The 18,997-nt window shown below is 48.5% G+C and overlaps 1 protein-coding gene across 1 annotated transcript; it reads left to right on the forward strand.

The window, feature by feature from the left end:
• Positions 1–5,089: 5,089 nt before the first annotated feature.
• On the forward strand, positions 5,090–18,530 carry RP1L1 (RP1 like 1). The gene is made up of 3 exons (XM_059409872.1): positions 5,090–5,698; positions 11,680–11,821; positions 13,366–18,530. Exons 1-3 carry the CDS (start codon positions 5,090–5,092, stop codon positions 18,528–18,530), a joined length of 5,916 nt encoding a protein of 1,971 aa, XP_059265855.1.
• The last annotated feature ends 467 nt before the right edge of the window (positions 18,531–18,997 follow it).

Here is an 18,997-nt window from a genome sequence, read left to right on the forward strand (position 1 = left end):
TTCTGCCCAGCATACCTTGGTGAGGTCCTACCCCCCGTGCAAGTTGGGTGGGGAGTTCAAGGGGAGGTCTCCTTTAAAGTTTAGTGATGGGGCTTGGGTGCCAGAAACCCTCTGTTGTTGGAGTGTCTCTCACCTTATCAAGACCCTCACCTGCCACCACAACGACCAGTATTCCCCCCCTTGACCCTAAGCTGGACTTTGAATGTGGAGAGCTGGAAAGCAGACCTTATTTGCTGTCCTCCAGCTCTGCACCGTTCTTCTCTTTGCCCCTTCCCCCCAACTACTCATTGCATCCAAAAGACTCAGGCCCTTCCTTTCCTTTATACCCTTCTTTATGAAAGTATTTCCCCCCATTTGGGGGGAAAGAATGTCTTCTCTCTACCATGAGGGAGGTTCATGTGAAAGGGAGATGCTAAATGGGCCCCTGGCCACCCTCTTTTTGTGCTGGGCCTGGAGTCCTACTTGGATTATCTGTGAAAGAGGCCAAATCCTCTCCCTCTAGTGCTTAAGGAGAGAAACCTCCCGATTTTATAAGGAGGAAAGCAGTGAGGGAAAAACTGATATATGCAACTGTATGTATCAGCTGATTATTAATCCTTCGTCCCCCATCTGAGGGCCTGTTTTACATTCTCTTTCCTTCCACCCTCACTGGCATGTGAGAGTGGGGCAGCTGTACCATACTGGGAGCAGAGTAGGAGGATCTGGCAAGGGCTTGAGGGCTGCCTGCCCACCCAAGGGGCCTTCCTAACTCAGAAACCCAGCTTTGGAATCCAGGAAAGGCAGAACCCTCCCTGGTCCTCTCACTCATCCTTCACCCTGGTGGGTCCAAGTGCCTTTCTATTTCAAATAATAGACCAGTTTGGGTTCTAGTTTGAGGACTTGCTGAGTCTAGGGGCTCACCCAGCTCCATGAAGCAACCCATGGAAGTGCCAGCTTCTCTCGACTTCCCCTGAGTTGTGAGAAAAAGGCCATTAATCCTGGGAAACCACACGGGACACGCTGAAGGTGAATAAGTCTCTGGTTAGCTTGGGACAGGGAGTGGCGGGAGAAGTTTGGGTCCCAGCATTTGAGGGGATGGTTCAGTGTTAAAACTAGGGCAACCCTAAGCAAGCTGGGACAGTTGGTCACCTTGGCCTGAAATGATATCTGCTTCTTATTTCTCTACTATTTTTACCAGACTCTGTCACTGTCCTCTTTTCTCCACTTAACCTGTTCTTGGATCTAATGCAGGAAACCCGAGTTTGCTTTTGCCAAGCATTGGTCCTCAGACTTTTGTGGAGAAGGGCTTTTGGGTCTGCTGTTGAGATTCCTGGTTGCAGAGCTATGTCTATGCTGCTTTATCCTCATGGAGATATTTAATAAAGCACCCTTAACAAAGCCATGTCAGATGAACTCACGTGTAGTGCATCTGCCTCCACAGAGAGGATGGCCCTTGCCACCACTCCCTTACCCCTTCCTCCAAACTGTTCCTCCCTCTGCTCCCTTGCTGGGTGAGTGGACAGCACCACCTCCCATCAAGGTCCCTGAGCCTGAAACCCCCAGAGCCATGCAGGGCCCCTGCAGTGCCCTTCACAGCCCATCTTTTGGTCAGCAGTCCTGCTGGTGCCTTCTCAACCCCTATGGGATTAGTCCCTTTACGTCACACAGCAATTGCCCTCATTCGCCAACTATGTTCCTGCCTTCCCAGGCCCCATCCTCCCTACTGCTACCAGAGGGGTGGGTCTTTCTAAAACATTAGGATGACATCCTTGAAGGCTCTTGCTGAATGCCCGAGCTTTTCACTGCAACTTTGCATATACACCCGCACCCCAAATGCCTTGAGCAGAGGCCCGATGGCAAGTGTCTGTTACCCTTTGACCCTTCTTTACCCTGATGGTACAGCAACATTGCCGGCTGATCACGACACACAAGATGCCCGAGCCCCTTTCCTCCCATCCTCCAACTGCCCACCCCTGTGGGTCAGAGTGGTACCAAAGCCATATCTATTTGGCCTAGTCCTAACTTCTTCCTTTTTTGGCTAATCCTTAAATTGTCCTTTAGGTCTCAGCTCAGGAGACTCCATGTCACCTCTGCCAGGAAGTCTTCCCTGATTTGCTGTTCTTCTTAATCTGCTTTCAGTCACACCCTATGTATAATATATCTATAGCTATATATCTCAAAACATTTCTTATGCAGCATTTTAATAATGTACTTGCTTATCACACTAAAATGTGACCTTTTGAAGATGCATGAAATGTCTCAGTAATCTTCATATTTCCAGGACCCAGTACAAAGCCTGGTAGTATACAACAGATGCTCAGAACTCTTGAATGGGTACACCAATGAATGAATGACTGGGTGATTGAATGAATGAATAACCTCGTCAGGCCAGGTTATTTTGAAGGTGAATGAATCAGAAATTTATTAAGCCTCTTTGAAAAAGAAAATCAATTTGCTTCTCCCTTCCCCGTAGTTGCAAGAGAAGGTCATATTTAACTTCTCAGCGACTTGCCAGGAGATGAAGCTGAACCTGTTTGTTTCAGTCAGTGAGGCTGGAGAGCAAGCAGTTGCCTCACCTTCCCACAAGGAGCAGCGTGAGTCACATGTGCCCTCACCTTTCACAGGGCACAGATCTAGGCCACCGTGGATCCTTCAGCTTGTTCTCCTGGGCCCTAATTTTTTTTTCTAACGTGTGTGTGTGCGCGTTTGTGTGTGCCCCTGCATATGCAGGTGTGTCTGTATGTGTATTTATGCATGTGTACAAGCCACCTAGTTATGTATGAGTGCCCCTAGATGCATTCAGCAGGGCATGATCAATAGTTTCCCTCGGCTTCTCTTGGGGCCATGTGCTTAATTTCATGCTGGAAGGGAGTCTTCATGGTGAACTGTAGCTGCTACTAGCCTGATCTTTGGTACTTTAGATCCATTTCTCTTTTTATTTCAAAAAGTCAGTTGGAGATTGAGAATTCTAATTCAAAAAGATGTTATTTTCTAGAATGCCAAAGGAAAGGGGTAGTCAGCCTCTTGAGTGTATGTTGCAATATTAAACATTTTTGCATAGGTCCTCAAGGCACTACAGGATGGTCTTTGCCTTTGATTCAGGCCAAGTTTCTGCTTTCCCCATGAAAAGTCCTCTTCTCACTGCAGAGTTGTTGTCCCAGAGGTCACTAGAAAGGCCCTCTCTGCCCAGAAATGTTCTGCAAGGAGCAGAAAAGCCTTTGGAGGCAGCAGAATGCATAGGAGACGTAGCAATGCTGGGAGACAGTGACACTGGGGAGCATGGTGACATCAGAGGACACAGTGACAATAGAGAACATTGACATTGGGAACATGGTGACATTGGGAACTGGGGGACACAGTCACCCCTCATTTCCCTCTCAGTGCCTCAGTAAAGGCCAGGAAGGACGCACATTATTGCAAGTGAAAATGGAAATCAAGTGGGAAGAAAGGTTGGGACTGCAGGAGGACACGCCTGGGTAACTGCGTCTGGCAGCTTCAGGGTTGTTAGTGGGAGGTCTAGGAAAGCAGCTTAAAGGGATTAGTTGGGAGGGAGGAGTTTGAAGAAGCTAATTATAAAGTTCGTAGCAGAGATGAGAGAGGATTATAAGACCTCTTTGTGCACCATGCTTTTGAAAATGAGAGAAGAGTTCTTTCTCCTGAGATGAATGTGGATAAGATAGAGAGCAAAGGTAAGGAAGGGAGATGGGGGATCCTGAGCCATGAATGAGACTCATGGCTACAGCAGGGAAGACCACATTTCCATGCAGTGTGCACATTTATGAGGGTCCTGTAGTGGTCTGAACCATGTGGGAGTGGGAAAGATTCCTCACCTGACTGTAATTCACCAAGTGTCAGTTTACTGATAGGATTAAGCATTGTTAGGAGGATCTGTGAAATATGTGCGTTAGTAATCAGTGTGTATTTCCTGGATTCCTGGATTCCATACTGAGCATGAAGCCCCAGGGAGTACAGACTTGTACAGACTTGCCTCCCATGGGGTACATGGTCAAGAAGGATACAGGCCCAGGATATAGGAAATGTTGGGGAAGTTGTACTGAAAATGAGGTTGCCCCAGACTGGAGGGTTGAGGCAGGCTCCACAAAGGAGGGACTCCAAGTCAGGGTGCAGAAGGATGAGGCGTGCCCTGCAGGCAGTCTGGGAGCCAGGAGGCTGGGTGGCAGTGGAGAACTCCTGTGGGAAAGAAGCAGGAGCTGAGGCTCAAGGGGTCAACCAGAAGGAAGTCTGAGGGTCCCTCAGATTGCAGGGTAACAAGCCTGAGCTGCTTCTGCAGACACTGGGGAACCATATGAAGGGTTTGGAGCACAGGAATGCCCAGGTAAAACTGGGTTTCAGGACAACTTGACCAGCAGGTACACCGAACAGAGCGTGGCAATGACAGGGAGTTCCTGTAGGAGGCTTTTCCAAACTCTGGGCAAGACAGTGGGGCTTCCCTAAGTGGGAATGGAAACAAACAGTTGGATGAAAGGGCTTGACCCTATCAAGACTGGGCTAAGCCCCCTAGCAGTGGGTCAGGGTATTCTTCCAGAGGGTCCATCATGCATCTTCCAAAGACTTTGGAGGGATGGGAGGAAGGAGGCATTCTTTTTACTTTAACACAAACATCACCATATAATAAAGAGAAGACATGGTGGTATCCTCTTTGGGTTACGAGTCTCCTTGGCTATACTCCTGTCCCTGAGGGGTTTGGGGCCAAGGGATTCTGCTCACCTGGCACCAGAAGACACGAATCCAGAGAGCTGAGAGTTCCCCTGGGTTACAGATGAGAACTTACACTATACAGAGTGAATATGGCTGCATGTTACAGGCGGTATCCACCAAGACACAGGTTATGTCACTAACGTCCTGGATCACACAGATCGTAGTGGGCAGTTGGGATTCGAATTCATATCTGTCTGGTGCCAGACCTTTGGCCTTTCTTCTATTCCACCAAAAGGGATTAGCCAGCTTCCACAAAGCTAAGTGGTACAAACTTGGGATGGTCTAGAAGTATCTCTGTAACAAAGGGGAGAGAGGAAATGCAAATCCCCCTGGGTTGCTCTCTGACTCTCCTCCTCCTCTGATCCACTCCAGCTGCCTGGGCCTCTCCACCATGAACAGCACCTTAAGGGATGTCCAGGCCCTGAGCCACCGTGAGTGCCTCCTGCCTTCCATGGCCCGGACTCCCTCTGTCACCCAGGTCACACCAGCCAAGAAGATAACCTTCCTCAAGCGAGGGGATCCCCGATTTGCTGGGGTTCGCTTGGCTGTTGATCAACGAGCTTTCAAGAGCTTTGGTGCTCTAATGGACGAGCTTTCTCAGCGTGTGCCTCTCTCCTTTGGGGTGCGCTCTGTCACCACACCCCGCGGCCTGCATGGCCTCAGTGCCCTGGAACAGCTGGAAGATGGTGGTTGCTACCTATGCTCTGATAAGAAGCCCCCCAAAACACCCAGTAGGCCAGGTTGGTCACAATGGAGAAGTCCATCTACTCAGCAATCAAGGGATTTTGAAAGCCGGTGTGAAGCACCAGGAACATCCTCTTCCTGCAAGGGTCCTAAAGCCCCAAGGAAGATAATGCTGGTTAAGAATGGAGACCCTAGATTTCAGCAGACTCTGGTTCTCAGCCATAGAAATACAAGAAACATGACAGCCTTTCTCAGCAAAGCCTCAGATCTTTTGCACTTTCCTGTGAAGCAGGTGTACACGACGAGTGGGAAAAAGGTAGGTTGTTGAAGTATGCTATTTCCTTTAGAAAGCTCTCTGGACCTCAAATCAAAATACTTAAATGGAATGGGGCGGTTATTCCTTGAAAAGAGGTACTGATTGCATTGCTACTAATTAAAGGTAAATTAAAGGAGTGGAGATAGGCAGTCAGTTAAACAAGCAATTATTATTTGCATTTTGGTTACCATTTAGTGAGTGCTTAGTGAGTGCCAGATACGGTGCCTTGCACATTTTTATTATTTTCTATCCAATTCTTCTATTATCCAATATCACCTATTTCAGGAAGAGTTCAGTGTGAAAAACAAAAGTTCCTCAAAGTACCTTGAGCAGAAAGTAACCTAAGGCAGAATATTATGGGATTCCCAAAAATTTGGACAGCTGGAGGCATGAGCTCTAAGCTGGATCTACAGGAATACCTCCCAGCAGAGTGCAGGAAGCTACTACCCTGCTTGAAGCTAATGTGATTATTGGTTCAAGGATACTTCTCTGAAGTGGTATCCAAGCTTATAAAGCTGGGACCAGGAAACTGCCACAGCTGCATCTTGGCACTCTTGACACGCAGGAGCACTGGGGTGCCGGGACTAGCCTGCCGCCTGGGCTGCTATGGCCTCCTGGTACCCACACATTTCCTTCACAGCAACAACAATCAGAATCAAGAAGAGATGGTATCTGCCCTCTTTGCTTTCCCAGACTTGATCAAGTGCATCTAATTGATGGAGAACCCAATCTGCATACAGCCTGAACTGTGGAGAAGGCTAGTGAATATAGCTTTTGCCTTTTCAGCTCCTGCAGAACATGAGTGAATACCAAAGGTGCACGGGATGGAGGATGGAGGTGGCTTGATCTAATCAACAGTTTCCCCATAATCTAATCCTATCGATACTTAACACCTGCATACACTATTCTACCACTGCTTAAATTTACAAGCAGCAGCTACAGCAGCATATTCCCACCTAAGTATGTAGCTATCTTTCCTACAATCAAAATATATTTGCCTTATCCCCAGAGTCACATCAGCACTGTACCATCCATCCTCTGGGCACAAGCCCACCTTTGTAGTCTCTGTCCTAAGATTTAACTGTCAAGTCACCAAAATAACTTGTAAAAAGTGCTAGAGGGAAGCAAGGGCAAAACATAGAAAATTGATTTATGCCTAGCAGAGTTGCAAAGAAAACTAGGTTATCTACTGCAAGGCCATTGATGGTATTAGGTTTCCTTCTACTGTCCATTTTATATTCCCTCTGCCCTCTGCCAGCACCTCAGCTGAATATGGTTATAGCTATGGCAGAGTGGCTGTGGACCATTTCCATCATCTAAATTATAATGCATTTACAATGTGCCAGCATGTGCTACATCATTCCTGCAGACTCTGAGGCCTTGGGGGTCCTTCCTGAATTGTTGTACTCTTGTGTTAATTTTTACCACTGAATATGGCAGCCACAGAAATCACCCAACAGATTCCCTGGGCTATAGATTACTTTTTCCCTGACCCTATTTACGTAATAGCATCCTATTCCCCCTAACCAAGATTGAATAGGATCCAAACTCTTATTCTGAGAGACTCATTACAGACCCATTCAACACAGAACCCCTCTTGTTGCCTCTTGGTTCATATGGCCAAGGGACTGTCTCAACTTTCAACTTCAATGACCCCCTGTTGTGTCTCCTGGTGGGGACATTTTCCCTTGGACCCAGAGTCCTCCAAACTAGCAGAGCCTGAAGTTGTTGCGGGTGGGAAGCAAAATGTCTGTAGCTAGGTAATAGGTGTAATAGTGAGAGGAGCTGTTCTCATTCCCACCCTTTAATGCCCAGGTATCTGTTGTCTGTGCAGAAACAGCACTATACTCTAGCGTGGTTGCCAGTCCAGAGCACATATCACTTCTTGCAAGATAATGCCTCAACATTATAAAGTGATTACTTTGAGCTGGTGCCCATAGGATGATCCACTGTTCTATAAGTTACATCTACTTTTGGGTGATGGGGATATGGCTACACAGTGAACTCCATGGGTATTTGTGCATTGCCTCACTCCTTTTGCTATGAAATCAGTTCTTTGGATAGAAGTAATTCTCATGCATTATGGCAATGATGAATGAGGTATCCAGTAAGTCCACAGATGGTGATACTATAAGAAAGATTTGGGTAAGGAAGGAAATATATATTCAAAATTAGTGTCTATTCCAGTGAATCCACATTTCTTACTCTTCCCCTGTTGGAGGGGTTCAATGACCATTATTGGCTGCCATGACAGACCTTTCTAATGAGAATGAGAGCTGCAAGGACTATGGAGGCTGGCTTCTCTGACCTAAAGAAATGAGATGAAATGGCCCATGAGATGGATGTCTGAGCACCTCAAGGTATGCTGCAAATCTCAAGTGTTTGGGCACAAGTTTAGCATGGATTTCTGCTCTTAGAAGATTGGACTCTCAGCAGACATGGCATCAGACCCACATGAATAAGGTACTTTACATTCCTAGTTCATGTTTACTTTGCCACTCTGCTCATGAGCCAACTGAGCACACCTTGAGGTGGTTGAAGGAAAAGAATGACTAATAGTCATTACAACAGGTCATTTGTCCACATGATTATCACCTCTGGTGGGAATTCCATGGGACACAAATGTTCTTATTCTCCAGGCACATTCTGGGAGACCCATTTAGATTCTTCTCTAGAGTTCCTTATCACCAGCCTTCCAGTCTTGTTCTGTCCAAGGCCCTGATTGTCAGTTTGAAATGCTAGCCACTGCCTATGAATTTCCATAGGACCTCCTGCCATTGCTCCTTACATGAAAAGTAGCCAATCAGATCACACTGTGTCTTGTACTTTCCTTCCTCACTGCCCTTCATAGCCCCCCAAGTAGGTCTGTAATGGTGTAGCAGTCAACTTTTGACTTGTATCAGCATATCCTGTGAAACCATCTGAAACCCAAAATTAAATATTTTCTTCTTCAGTTAAGTGGTCATAGGGAACTCCTCCAGGAAGTTGTAAGTGGGAGGGCAGGAGAGGTGGCAATGCAGCAGAAGCAGGTGAAATGGGAGTGTGACTCATGAAAATTACTTGTGCCTTTCATTCAAATGTTTGGAGCCTGATCTAGTCCATGTCACCACCTCCTGATGATGGGGCGCTGCTTTGACACACTTGCTTTATGGTTTGATGGATCACAAAACAATCATTTCAGTTTTATTTCAACCGCTAGAAGAATCTGTTCCTGCATCTGATGTTTGGTGACAAGAGAAAAGACATTCTTTTATAGTAGTAGTGGAAACACCCAAGTCTTCTGGCTATCCCTGAACGGAGAGTTTGGACCTTGAGCTTACCATTTTCTTTAAGTCAGAGAAGCCAGCCTACTCCATAGTCCTTGCAGCTCTCATTCTCATGAAAAAGGTCTATCATGGCAGCCAGTGATGGTCAAAGTCTTGCATTCTACTATCAGAGATGATCATTCAAGAGCCTATTTTATCACTTTGTGCCAGAGACCACTAGTATCCCATTGTAACCAGATTATCACTGCCTTCAAACCCAATCAGGTCAGATGACTAATTCAAGGCTCCTATCCTTGAGGCTCCATTGCCTGCAACAATATCTGATACTGTACCTTGAATCAGTCATGATTCAGTATAGGGAACAGAAAACTCTGTAGGTATCTTAAGCATGAAGAAATTATACACAGAGAGTTTTGGGCTTAAAGATTGGAAAGCTGTAGGTTCATAGGCTTGATTTCTGGAAATAATTCCCAGAATATCACATATTTGACCCATCTGGGTAGATACATTTAACACAATCAAGCAAGTGGGTTGTTGGGATGAAGTCCCTGGAATAACTGAGTTCAGTATTAGCCCACCATTTCTGTGCTCTGGAATCAGGCGGGTCATGTGCTACTGCTGTCTGTTGATAACCAGAATGCTGGTGACTAGGTACTGGGACAATGAGTGTGGCTTTTGCCATTTCAGCTGCACACACCCCTTCATACTTTTGAGACTTTTTTTTTGTGTGGCAACAGTCAAAAGCAAAAGAAAGAAGTGTTCTTCTCCACTGTCATTTCTCTTACCTTGTGCAAGTGCATCTAATTATTAGAAATGATTTCATAGTTAGAATTCTAGCTGCAGGGGAGTCCAGAAAATGTATATAGAGCTTTGTACACTCTGCCATACTGGAAATTACACCAGAAAGAGAGTAAAATAGAGGTTAACTAATCGAGGACATGACCTCTACCACACAAACTCACAAGGCAATTCATGTTATTACTTCCTTTATATAGGTAAGAAAATTGAGGCACAAAGGTTAAGTAATTTGCTCATAGTTGCATGGCTGGCAAATGACAGAATCAACATAATGTAAGAAAATTCCTAAATTATGGCAGTTTGCTATGTACCAGCATCTGCTACATGCAGAGGATACAGAAAATAAGGCTAGGTACCTCTTCAATTAGCTACAGTTTAGTGGGTATGGCGAAATGAGAGAGAGCAGGTACAAAAATAAGTTAATTGGAGAAAAAATAGTAGTGTGTTTTCATATAGACTTAATGTAGAACTATTAGAGTTTCTTTTTTTTTTTAATTTTATTTATTTATCAGAGAGAGAGGAAGAGACTGAGCACAGGCAGACAGAATGGCAGGCAGAGGCAGAGGGAGAAGCAGGCTCCCTGCTGAGCAAAGAGCCCAATGTGGGACTCGATCCCAGGACGCTGGGATCATGACCTGAGCTGAAGGCAGCTGCTTTACCAACTGAGCCACCCAGGTGTCCCACTATTAGAGTTTCTGTAAACAAAATAGTCTCATTGCTCCCCAGGGCAGGCTGTGGCAAGGTTATCAGATTTCAGATCCTTGACTAGGTGAACACTCTCAATATCCTCTCAATAACCTTCTTTCTGTGTGTGGATCCTAAACCTTGACCTCTTTTTAAGATGAGAGCATCATTTAGCCCTGAGTTCTTTTTTTCCCCCTTGGGAAAGTCTGATTTCTTAGAAGTATGACTACATCTATAAATTGATAGACTTGGTTTGTGTTTGTATTTTTGTGATGCACGAGAGTTCTAAATCAACAAAGAAATGTGCTTAGTAGTTTGAAAGAAACTTCTAATTAACTAGGTTGAAAGACCTGGTGGACAGCTAATTTAGTGTCATTTGTGGGGAGAGGATGCAAGAGTTCTCTTTTTCTCATTTCCTTGTTAATGAACATACCCTTCTGATTTGAGAAAATAAAGAAGAACAGATTCAGCCCTTTGAAGATGAAACTAAATCCCCCAACAATGCCAATTACAATATAATGTCATAAATAGTGCATAGTCTCACATGTGCCATAGGGGCCTCAGAGTCATGGAAATTTTTCTAAAAGCGGGGACCTGTTTCTTGGAATGCAATTGTCTGCTCAGCATATAGCCCAGGATATCCTAGGGTAGGTGGGAAAGGATGGCATAAGCCTCTCGTCTGGAGCCTAGGGAATCATTGGAGGAGCCTGTACAGAGAGCAGCCTTGCCCTTCTCTGTTCCAGAAGGGCTGAAAGCAGAAGTCATGGGCTCAATATTATATAGGAAAACAAAGATTGGACCCAGGAGAGAACTCTTTATGGGAAATGAGTGAGATAGTCAATCAGATTTCCATAGGGAAGCTGGAGGCCCTTCTGCTTTGGTTGCTTAAAAAAAAAAAATACATATTCTGGAGGCTGCAAGGGTGGGCAGGGAAGCAGGACAAAGACTTCTTGAAGTGTTTTCCACCTGAGGCATCCAGAAGAACCCCTAAACCACAAGACTTATAGTGGGTGGAGGGAGAGGTATAGGTAGAGAGGAAGGTCATGGTGATAGGACCTAAGACCCCAGCTAGTTATGGAGGTATTATGGCAAGTGGATAGGATCAGAATTCTGGGGTGAGATGTGCAAACTTCAGCAAAGGGTCAGAGTGATAAGATTATTCCTCTACCTATGTCTCCTGGGTAGATGAGCTCTGCAAACTAGGCTTCCTAACTCAACACTCTCCTTCTTCAGGTGGACTCTCTGAAGGGTCTGATCCACAGTCCCTCAGTGCTAGTATGTGCTGGCTATGAGTCTTTCAAACCTCTGGCAATGGAAGATTCTAGAAGACATGGAATTGAAACTTTATCTGGGCAGACTCCAAGAAACACAACTGGTGAGTTAGTTTTAGAGTTTCCCCAATTTTGTTTGCACTGGAGAGTGGTTCAGTAGGACTAGGCAGATATCCCTTCTAGATAATTTTAAAAACCTGCCTTTTGGCTCCAATTTTTATGTATCCCAGTTGTTTTGGGTCATCCTTGCCTATTCTTCTTTCTTAATGCCATCGACCTTAATTGGGTTGAAATTTGACTGGTGTGTGAGAGAGGGGAGTTTGGTATTTAAAGAGAACAGGGATTAGGAGATCTTAAACTCTAAGTTTCTAGGATCTAAAATAAGCTTTATTTAGGACAATGGTGGACATGATATTATGGAGGCAATGGACCATGGGTATGTGGCATCTGAATCTTTCATGACTCCCTTAGGCAACAATAGAAGCCAAATGGACTAAAACTAACAATAATCACTAATCCTCCATATATTCATTCATCTCTACATCCAACTGATCCAACTGTATGTATATTGCTCCAAAAAAGCCTACTATGTGCCAGAGTATAAGTGTTGTTATTCAAAAACACATTATTTTAAAGGCATAATTAACAATTGCAGGTTGAAATTTTCAGCAAAATTATTGGAATGGAAATGGGCCAATTTGGTGAATAAACAAAATAACATCCTTTGTGAAATGCTGCTAAGAAATGACAATAATGGTTTTGGTGATTACTGCATGCCAGGTGCTAGAGGTACAAAAACCTTTTATCCACAGAGCTCCCCTTTGGAGGAGCTCCCAATCTCATTACGTGCTTACGGAAGAGCAGAACTTGGCAAAACCTTCTGTCTAGGACTCAAGTGGAAGGATCTTTTCTTTTGCTGGCCATAGGCTCAGCCTCCACTAGCCCTTTCCTCTTCCCAAGCAGGAGAAGATGAAATGAGAATGCATTAAGGGCATTTTCTTCCTCCAAGGGCTCCCTTTTCTTCTTTTTCATGGCTAGAGTGCAGGCTTGACTATCAGGACTTGGTATTGTGTGTCCAGGTCCTTTCTTGCAATCATTTATCACCCCCAAAGCTTGATGAGTGTTAGGATGATAAATCACCACTAATAACTGCAAAACATTTTGCAGTTTACAATCAGGCGCCTATGCAGCATCTTATTGATTTTGCTTCCTGTGTTGGGGGTGGGCACGAGTCAGACCTGGAGATAGCTCTGGGCACTGCTGCTCAGCCTGCCAACTCTGTTGTCTATTGAGAACATACTTTGTGCTAGCAACTCTGCAGAAAGTTTTATGTTCATTGCCCTGCATCATCAAAACAAACTTACCATTATTATTTTACAACTCAGTAAAGAGGTTCTGCCAAAAACTACACAGCAAGGAAGTGGCAGAGTTGAGACAGAATTCAGACTTGAAGTTCATCTCAAAGCTGGTTCCTAAATTACAGACTGGATAATCATTCTAGAATGGTTTGTCCTTACTTTGTGGTTTTGGGGGTGGCAGGGTATTTAGGTGATGAAAGGCTCATGATTAGCCGTTATTCTCTGATCCTGAAGCTCCCCCTAGTAGCTCACTGTCTTTCCTCTTTTCTCATACTTTCATTGTGTGCCAGGAAACTGGGGGCCAAAGGCCAAGCAGAGTGTGATCCACTCAAGGTCCAGGTCGGGCAGCCGGCCACAGCAGTTTTCCTTGCTATCAGAGAGGTCTGGTCTCAGCAACCCTCCGGTGTCCCTGCATCATGCTCAGATGGACCCCGCTCATGATGGACACCCTCAAAACATTCCTGCCCAGCTTGGCCCATTGGTGGCCAGTGATGATGTTGAGAAAAAGATCCACATGAACGAAGATGGCAGCTTGTCTGTAGAGATGAAAGTCCGCTTCCACCTACTTGGGGAGGACGCACTCTTCTGGTCCAGGAGGGTGGGGAGGGCCAGCGCTCTCACAGCAGCCAGTGAGGAAGTCCCTGTCCTGGGGGAGGTGGGCTCCCTCCACTGTGTGTGGGAGGACCACCCTGGGGCCTCAGAACATAAGGCACAGGGACAGGGGCCCTGTGAGGCAGGATGTGAAGAAGCTTGTGGCCAAGGCCTGTGGCAGCCAGGGTCCAGGTATGAGATCTGGATGAACCCCCTGTACTCCACCCAGGGAGAGGGGATGGCCTCTCGGAGGAGATCCAGGCTGACCCAACACTCCCACTCCAGGAGGCCCTGTAGCAAAGGATTCACCAGAAGGAAAAGAAGCAGCAAGGACAATGTCAGCCCTGCCTCCAGTGACAGAACCCCCAAAGACTCTGAGTCAAACCCCTCCTGCTGCTCCAGGTCTCCAGAGGGCAGCGTGGGCAGCTGTGACCTACATTCAGCCTCAGGGGCTGCCTCCCAGAGGGGAGCAGGGTGGGAAACTGATGGCCCATCAAGGACTAGGGAAGCCCCAGGTCAGCAGGGAGCAGGGCATGGCAGCAGGGAGCACCACAGCTGCCTGAAGCCCCAGACCCGAGGCACGGTAGGTGCTCTTTCTGACTCCTCAGGGAGTGCTGGTTCTCACGAGCAGTCTAGTGAAAGGAGTGAACAGCACCAGGGCTTCCAGAGCCAGACAAGGGCCATGACTACCTCCCGAACAAAGGCTACTCAGGGAGAAGGCCCCAGTCTTCCCACGGTGAGTCCCTTGTCTTTGAGGAATGAGGACTCCCAGGCAGAAGAGAATGGACAGGGTACCAGGAGCACCCAGGCTGAGGGTAGGTCTGGGATGAGACTGCCCCTGGCTCCAGGTCATTCTGGCTCTGGGGACACTGCAGAAGGCTCTTCTCCACCTTCTGCCTGCACCTCAGTCCCAGGCAAGAGAAGAAAGAAGGGCAGAGCCAGTGCTTTGTCCTCACCCAGCATTTCTGGTCTCAGCCGAGGGGCTCAGATAGGCTGCCCCAGTCAACACCACACCCGAAGGCATACCCACTGCCCACCTGACTCACCCATGCCCAGGCAAATGCCGGGACCTCCCAGCAGAGGCAGGGCCTGCCCAAATGGCCCAGCGCCACCCCTTTCAGCAAGCTCACCCAGTACCAGGAACCAGGCCTCCCAGGATACAGGGTCAACCTTCTCTGCCTCTCTTCATTCCCAGTATGCACAGGGGGTCAGCAGTGCACTCATTACCCCTGTGAGCAATTTGGACTGTGCTTCCAATTTCTACTCCCCATACCCTCCCTCTGCTGAGGCTGAAGTGGACCCTGAGTTCAGGGCATGCTCATCAGCTCCCACACCTTCCAACACATCAGACTCTTTGAGCAACCAAGCTGATGGTCTAGACAAAAAGGCAGGGGGCAGCATTCCCAAGTCTTCCTGGCCTTTAGTTCTGCCAGTTGGACAGCCTGACACAGGGATGCCAGGAGCCCATCAAGGCTGCAGCTGCTCATCGATCAGCACATGTCTGTTCCACAGGACCCCCAGTTGTACGTCTCATGCCCTACAGACCTCCCAGCCATTGAGAAGCCTGGGACCCTTCTCTGAGGTCTCCTTGGCATGCAGCAGATACTGTCCCACTCCCCCAAGAACATGGCCTTTTGTCAAGAAACACCCTTCATGTAGTAGCTGCCCCAGGGCTGACTGCAGGCCAGGTGGGGGAGGGCTGGGGGAGGGAATGCTTGATGCATGGCACCCCCGACCCCCTGGCTCTCAGTCAGGGGCTATGGGGAAAGCAGTCAAAGCCTTGAGAAGGGGCAGTTCCAGCTGTGGCCCCAGGTCTGGGAGAATATACCAGGGGAAGAAGGTTACTGGTAGAGGGGAAAACCTAGAGGGGCAAGAGAAAGATGGCAGAATGGTGCTGGGTGCTCTGCCCCAAGCCTCACCAGACACCGTAGTCCGTGAATGGCTGAGCAACATTCCAGAGGAGCCCATACCCATGAAATGTGAGATGGTGGATGAGAGCACAGATGTGGCAGGGAATGACCCAGAAGGCCCCAAGGAGGACCCTGTGGACCAACATTCCCCAGAATGTCTAAGGGAGCCAACACAGGTCAGACAACTGTCACATGAAGGGGCCACCAGCGAGAAAGCAGAACCAGGTGAAGCCTTCCCAAAAACTGGTGATACTGATCCCAAGTCAGGAGAGGGTCTTCCTTGTAATGGAGTTTCAGAAGACCCCAGGGAAGCTGGAGCAGGCAAAGGCATGGCTGCAGACTGTCGTGTGGGCCAGTGTGTGCTACCTCACAAGGTCTCTGCATCCATACAGATCATGAAGGTACTGATGGGCTCCAAGCAGGGCCGGCCTAGCAGCCTGCCTGAAGTGTCCAACACAGTGGGTAGGAGGCTCAGCCATTCTGCCCAGGCCCTTATCACCTGTCTTGCTGGGCTCCACTTCTTTGAGGAAGACCTTGGGCCTCCAACTGGCAAAGTGAGGTTTATAGATTCTTCTCGGTACCAGGAGCTCCTGAGCACCATCCAGGCCCTGTGGCCGGGATGTGACCTCAGGCGAGGTGAGCTGGACTTGGGGCTCTGGCAGCTTGGCTGGCGCCAGGCTCTGCCAGGCCTCAGGTCTGACATCGTGACTGAGGACTTCACGCCGACATCCTCATCTGGTGTGGATGTCCACAGTGGTTCCGGAGGCTCAGGGGAGGGCAGCGGACCCTGTGTCATGGAATGTGCCCTGGTCCCTGAGAAGATAGCATTGCCCTTGAAAATCCCCTCCCAGAGGTCTGATTCTAGAAACTCTGAGAGCCAAGAGGATCAAGGAAACCAACAGCCAAGTGGTTCCACAGCCTCTTCAAATTCCCAAGCATGGACTTGTGCCAGCAGAAAAGATGAGACAGAGAGAAACAGTGGGGGGCAGGTTCTGGGACATAACCTGGACCAAGAGGTTGAAAACACAGTGCAAGATGAGGAGGCCCTGCTAGAGAAAGTTGAAGAAGAAAAAGAAATAGCAGCACTGCAAGGAGAGGGTGTCCATGGATTCCCAGAAGAGGAAAGGGTCATGGGACAAGAAATGTCAGAGGCCAACTTTCAGGATGGGGAGGGAGCCCAGGAAGTTAAGAGTGGGCAGGAAGAGGAAGCAGGGGGAGACCCTGCCTCCACTCTTCTTTGTCCTCCAGGGGAAAGAGAGAAACCCACAGAGCTCCCTAGGAACCTCAGCGAGAGGGATCCAAATACCAGCGGTCCCCAAATGGAGCATGGTTTGGAGAAGCTGCCCAAAGCAGCTGAGCCATGCCATGTGCAAATCCAGGCCAAGCATACTCAGGGGCCTGGGGAGAGGAGCTCTTCTCAGGCCCGCAGAGTGTCTCTGGACCCTGATGCCCTCTGGGTGTCCAGGTTGCTGAGGAAGATGGAGAAGGCCTTCATGGCTCACCTTGCCAGCGCCACAGCTGAGCTCCGAGCCCGCTGGAGTCTGCAGAATGACCGGCTGCTGGACCAGATGGTAGCAGAGCTGCAGCAGGACCTGGATTGGCGGCTCCGAGAGAGCACTGAGAATGAGCTTCGAAAGATCCAGAGCCGGGCAGGGGGGAAGACGCCGGCCCGGGAAGCCCTCCGGTGGGAGCTGTCTCTGCAGACAGAGCAGCGCAGACGTCGCCTCCAGGGCCTGCGGCACCTCTCAGCCTTCTCCGGGCAGGCTGGAAGCCAGGGTCCTGGCTCCTTCCCCATGGAGGAGGATGCGTCCACCCTCAGCGGAACCCTGGGCACCTGGCTGGTTGGGGAGCCTGAGGGGGAAGAGTTTTGTCCCTGTGAGGCCTGCATGCGGAAGAAAGTGATCCCCATGTCCCCAAAGGACACAACAGGGGCACCCAGAGCACCCATCAAAAAGGCCTTCGACCTGCAGCATATTCTGCAGAAGAAGAAAGGAGAGTGTGCTAGTGGGGAGGCTGCAAAGACATCCTCTAAGGAGGAAAGGATGGAGCCGCTTCAGGTGGACCCCTTGGGGACAGGGACCATCCAGGAGTCCAATGGAGGCCTGGAGCTGGGGTTAGGCCAGGACCCTGGGCCAGAGGAGCAGGATGAGGGTGAGAGCAGCCAGACCCTTGGCAGAGATGGAGACTGCCGAGGGGAAGAGGAGGAGGCAACTGCTCAGAAGAGAGAAGGGATCACAGGGGCTGATCGAGGCAGTGTCCCAGAGGGAGCAGGTGGGGAAGAGCAGGGCTCTGATGGAAAGGAAGAAAACACAGAAGAGGGCTCTGGGGCTGACACCAGTTTGGAAGGTGAAGCCTCAGGAAGAGAAGACCCAAGTCTAGGAGGACAGGATGATGGTGTCAAAACTCCAGAGACGTGGGAAGCTGAAGGAGAGGGGCAATCAGAGTTAGGGGGAGGAAACCAGGGGGAGAAAGAAGGTAGCCCAGAGGCTGGCTCCGGACAGGGTCAGCTGGCTGAGACTTCTGGAAACAGCAGCCCAGATCAAGAGGGGGAGCCAGCACTGCCCTCTACCCCAGGTGGAGACAGCCCCTGCCAGAGGTCAGGTTGGAAAGCAGGTCTCACTTCCTTCAACATATCTTCTCTGGGAAACTGCTCTCAGCTCTCTCAGAAAGGCTCTGAGGAAAAGCCTTTGAGCAGAGACATGAGGAGCATTGAAGAGGAGTCCAAGGGGGTCCCTGGTTCAGATAGAAAAGTCACAGGCATGTATCCGGAAATCTCCGCTTCTGAGCAAGAAGGAGCCCCCTCGGGCCCCAGGACTCCAGAGCACGCAGCAGGTAAGACCTCTGGCCTAGAAGTTGAGAAGGTAGTTAAAACTCCTTCTTTCACAGAAATGAGGTTTAAAAACTTCACCGTGGACAGGACAGATGCCTTTGGCCAAGAGGACTTAGATTTCTAGAGCTCCAGCTGCAAGGCGGTCATGGGTCTGTTTTTATTTACACTTGTCTACACACCTGAGCGAGGCTCAGTCCCCTGAAGATGTGCAAGCGGCTTGGAGAAAGATCAGGACTTGCCACAGGGCACAGCCACACCACACTGCCCCTGGGTTCTAAATCCTGGAGCTTCCTATACTCAGTGTGAAGGAGGGTTATCTCAGATCTGCCCTGTTATCCCAGGTCAACTGGACCCCTCCATTTTCCTGCTGAACCCAAGAGGATGAAACGGACTGGAAATGTTCCAGGAGAGTTTTTGTTTGTGTGTTTGTTTTTTGCTCTCATTCTTTTCCCTATTGATCTCCAGTTATTTTTCTCCTTGGCCTCTCTTGGCATTCACCTCATTCGACTTTGAGGTGCTTTTTTTCTAGTCTTGAATATATTTGGTGACTCTGCAAATGTGAATACTTGGAAGATACGGACAAATTCAGGG

The sequence above is a fragment of the Mustela nigripes genome, chromosome 1 (genome assembly GCF_022355385.1).
Source record: "Mustela nigripes isolate SB6536 chromosome 1, MUSNIG.SB6536, whole genome shotgun sequence".
Lineage (NCBI taxonomy): Eukaryota > Metazoa > Chordata > Mammalia > Carnivora > Mustelidae > Mustela > Mustela nigripes.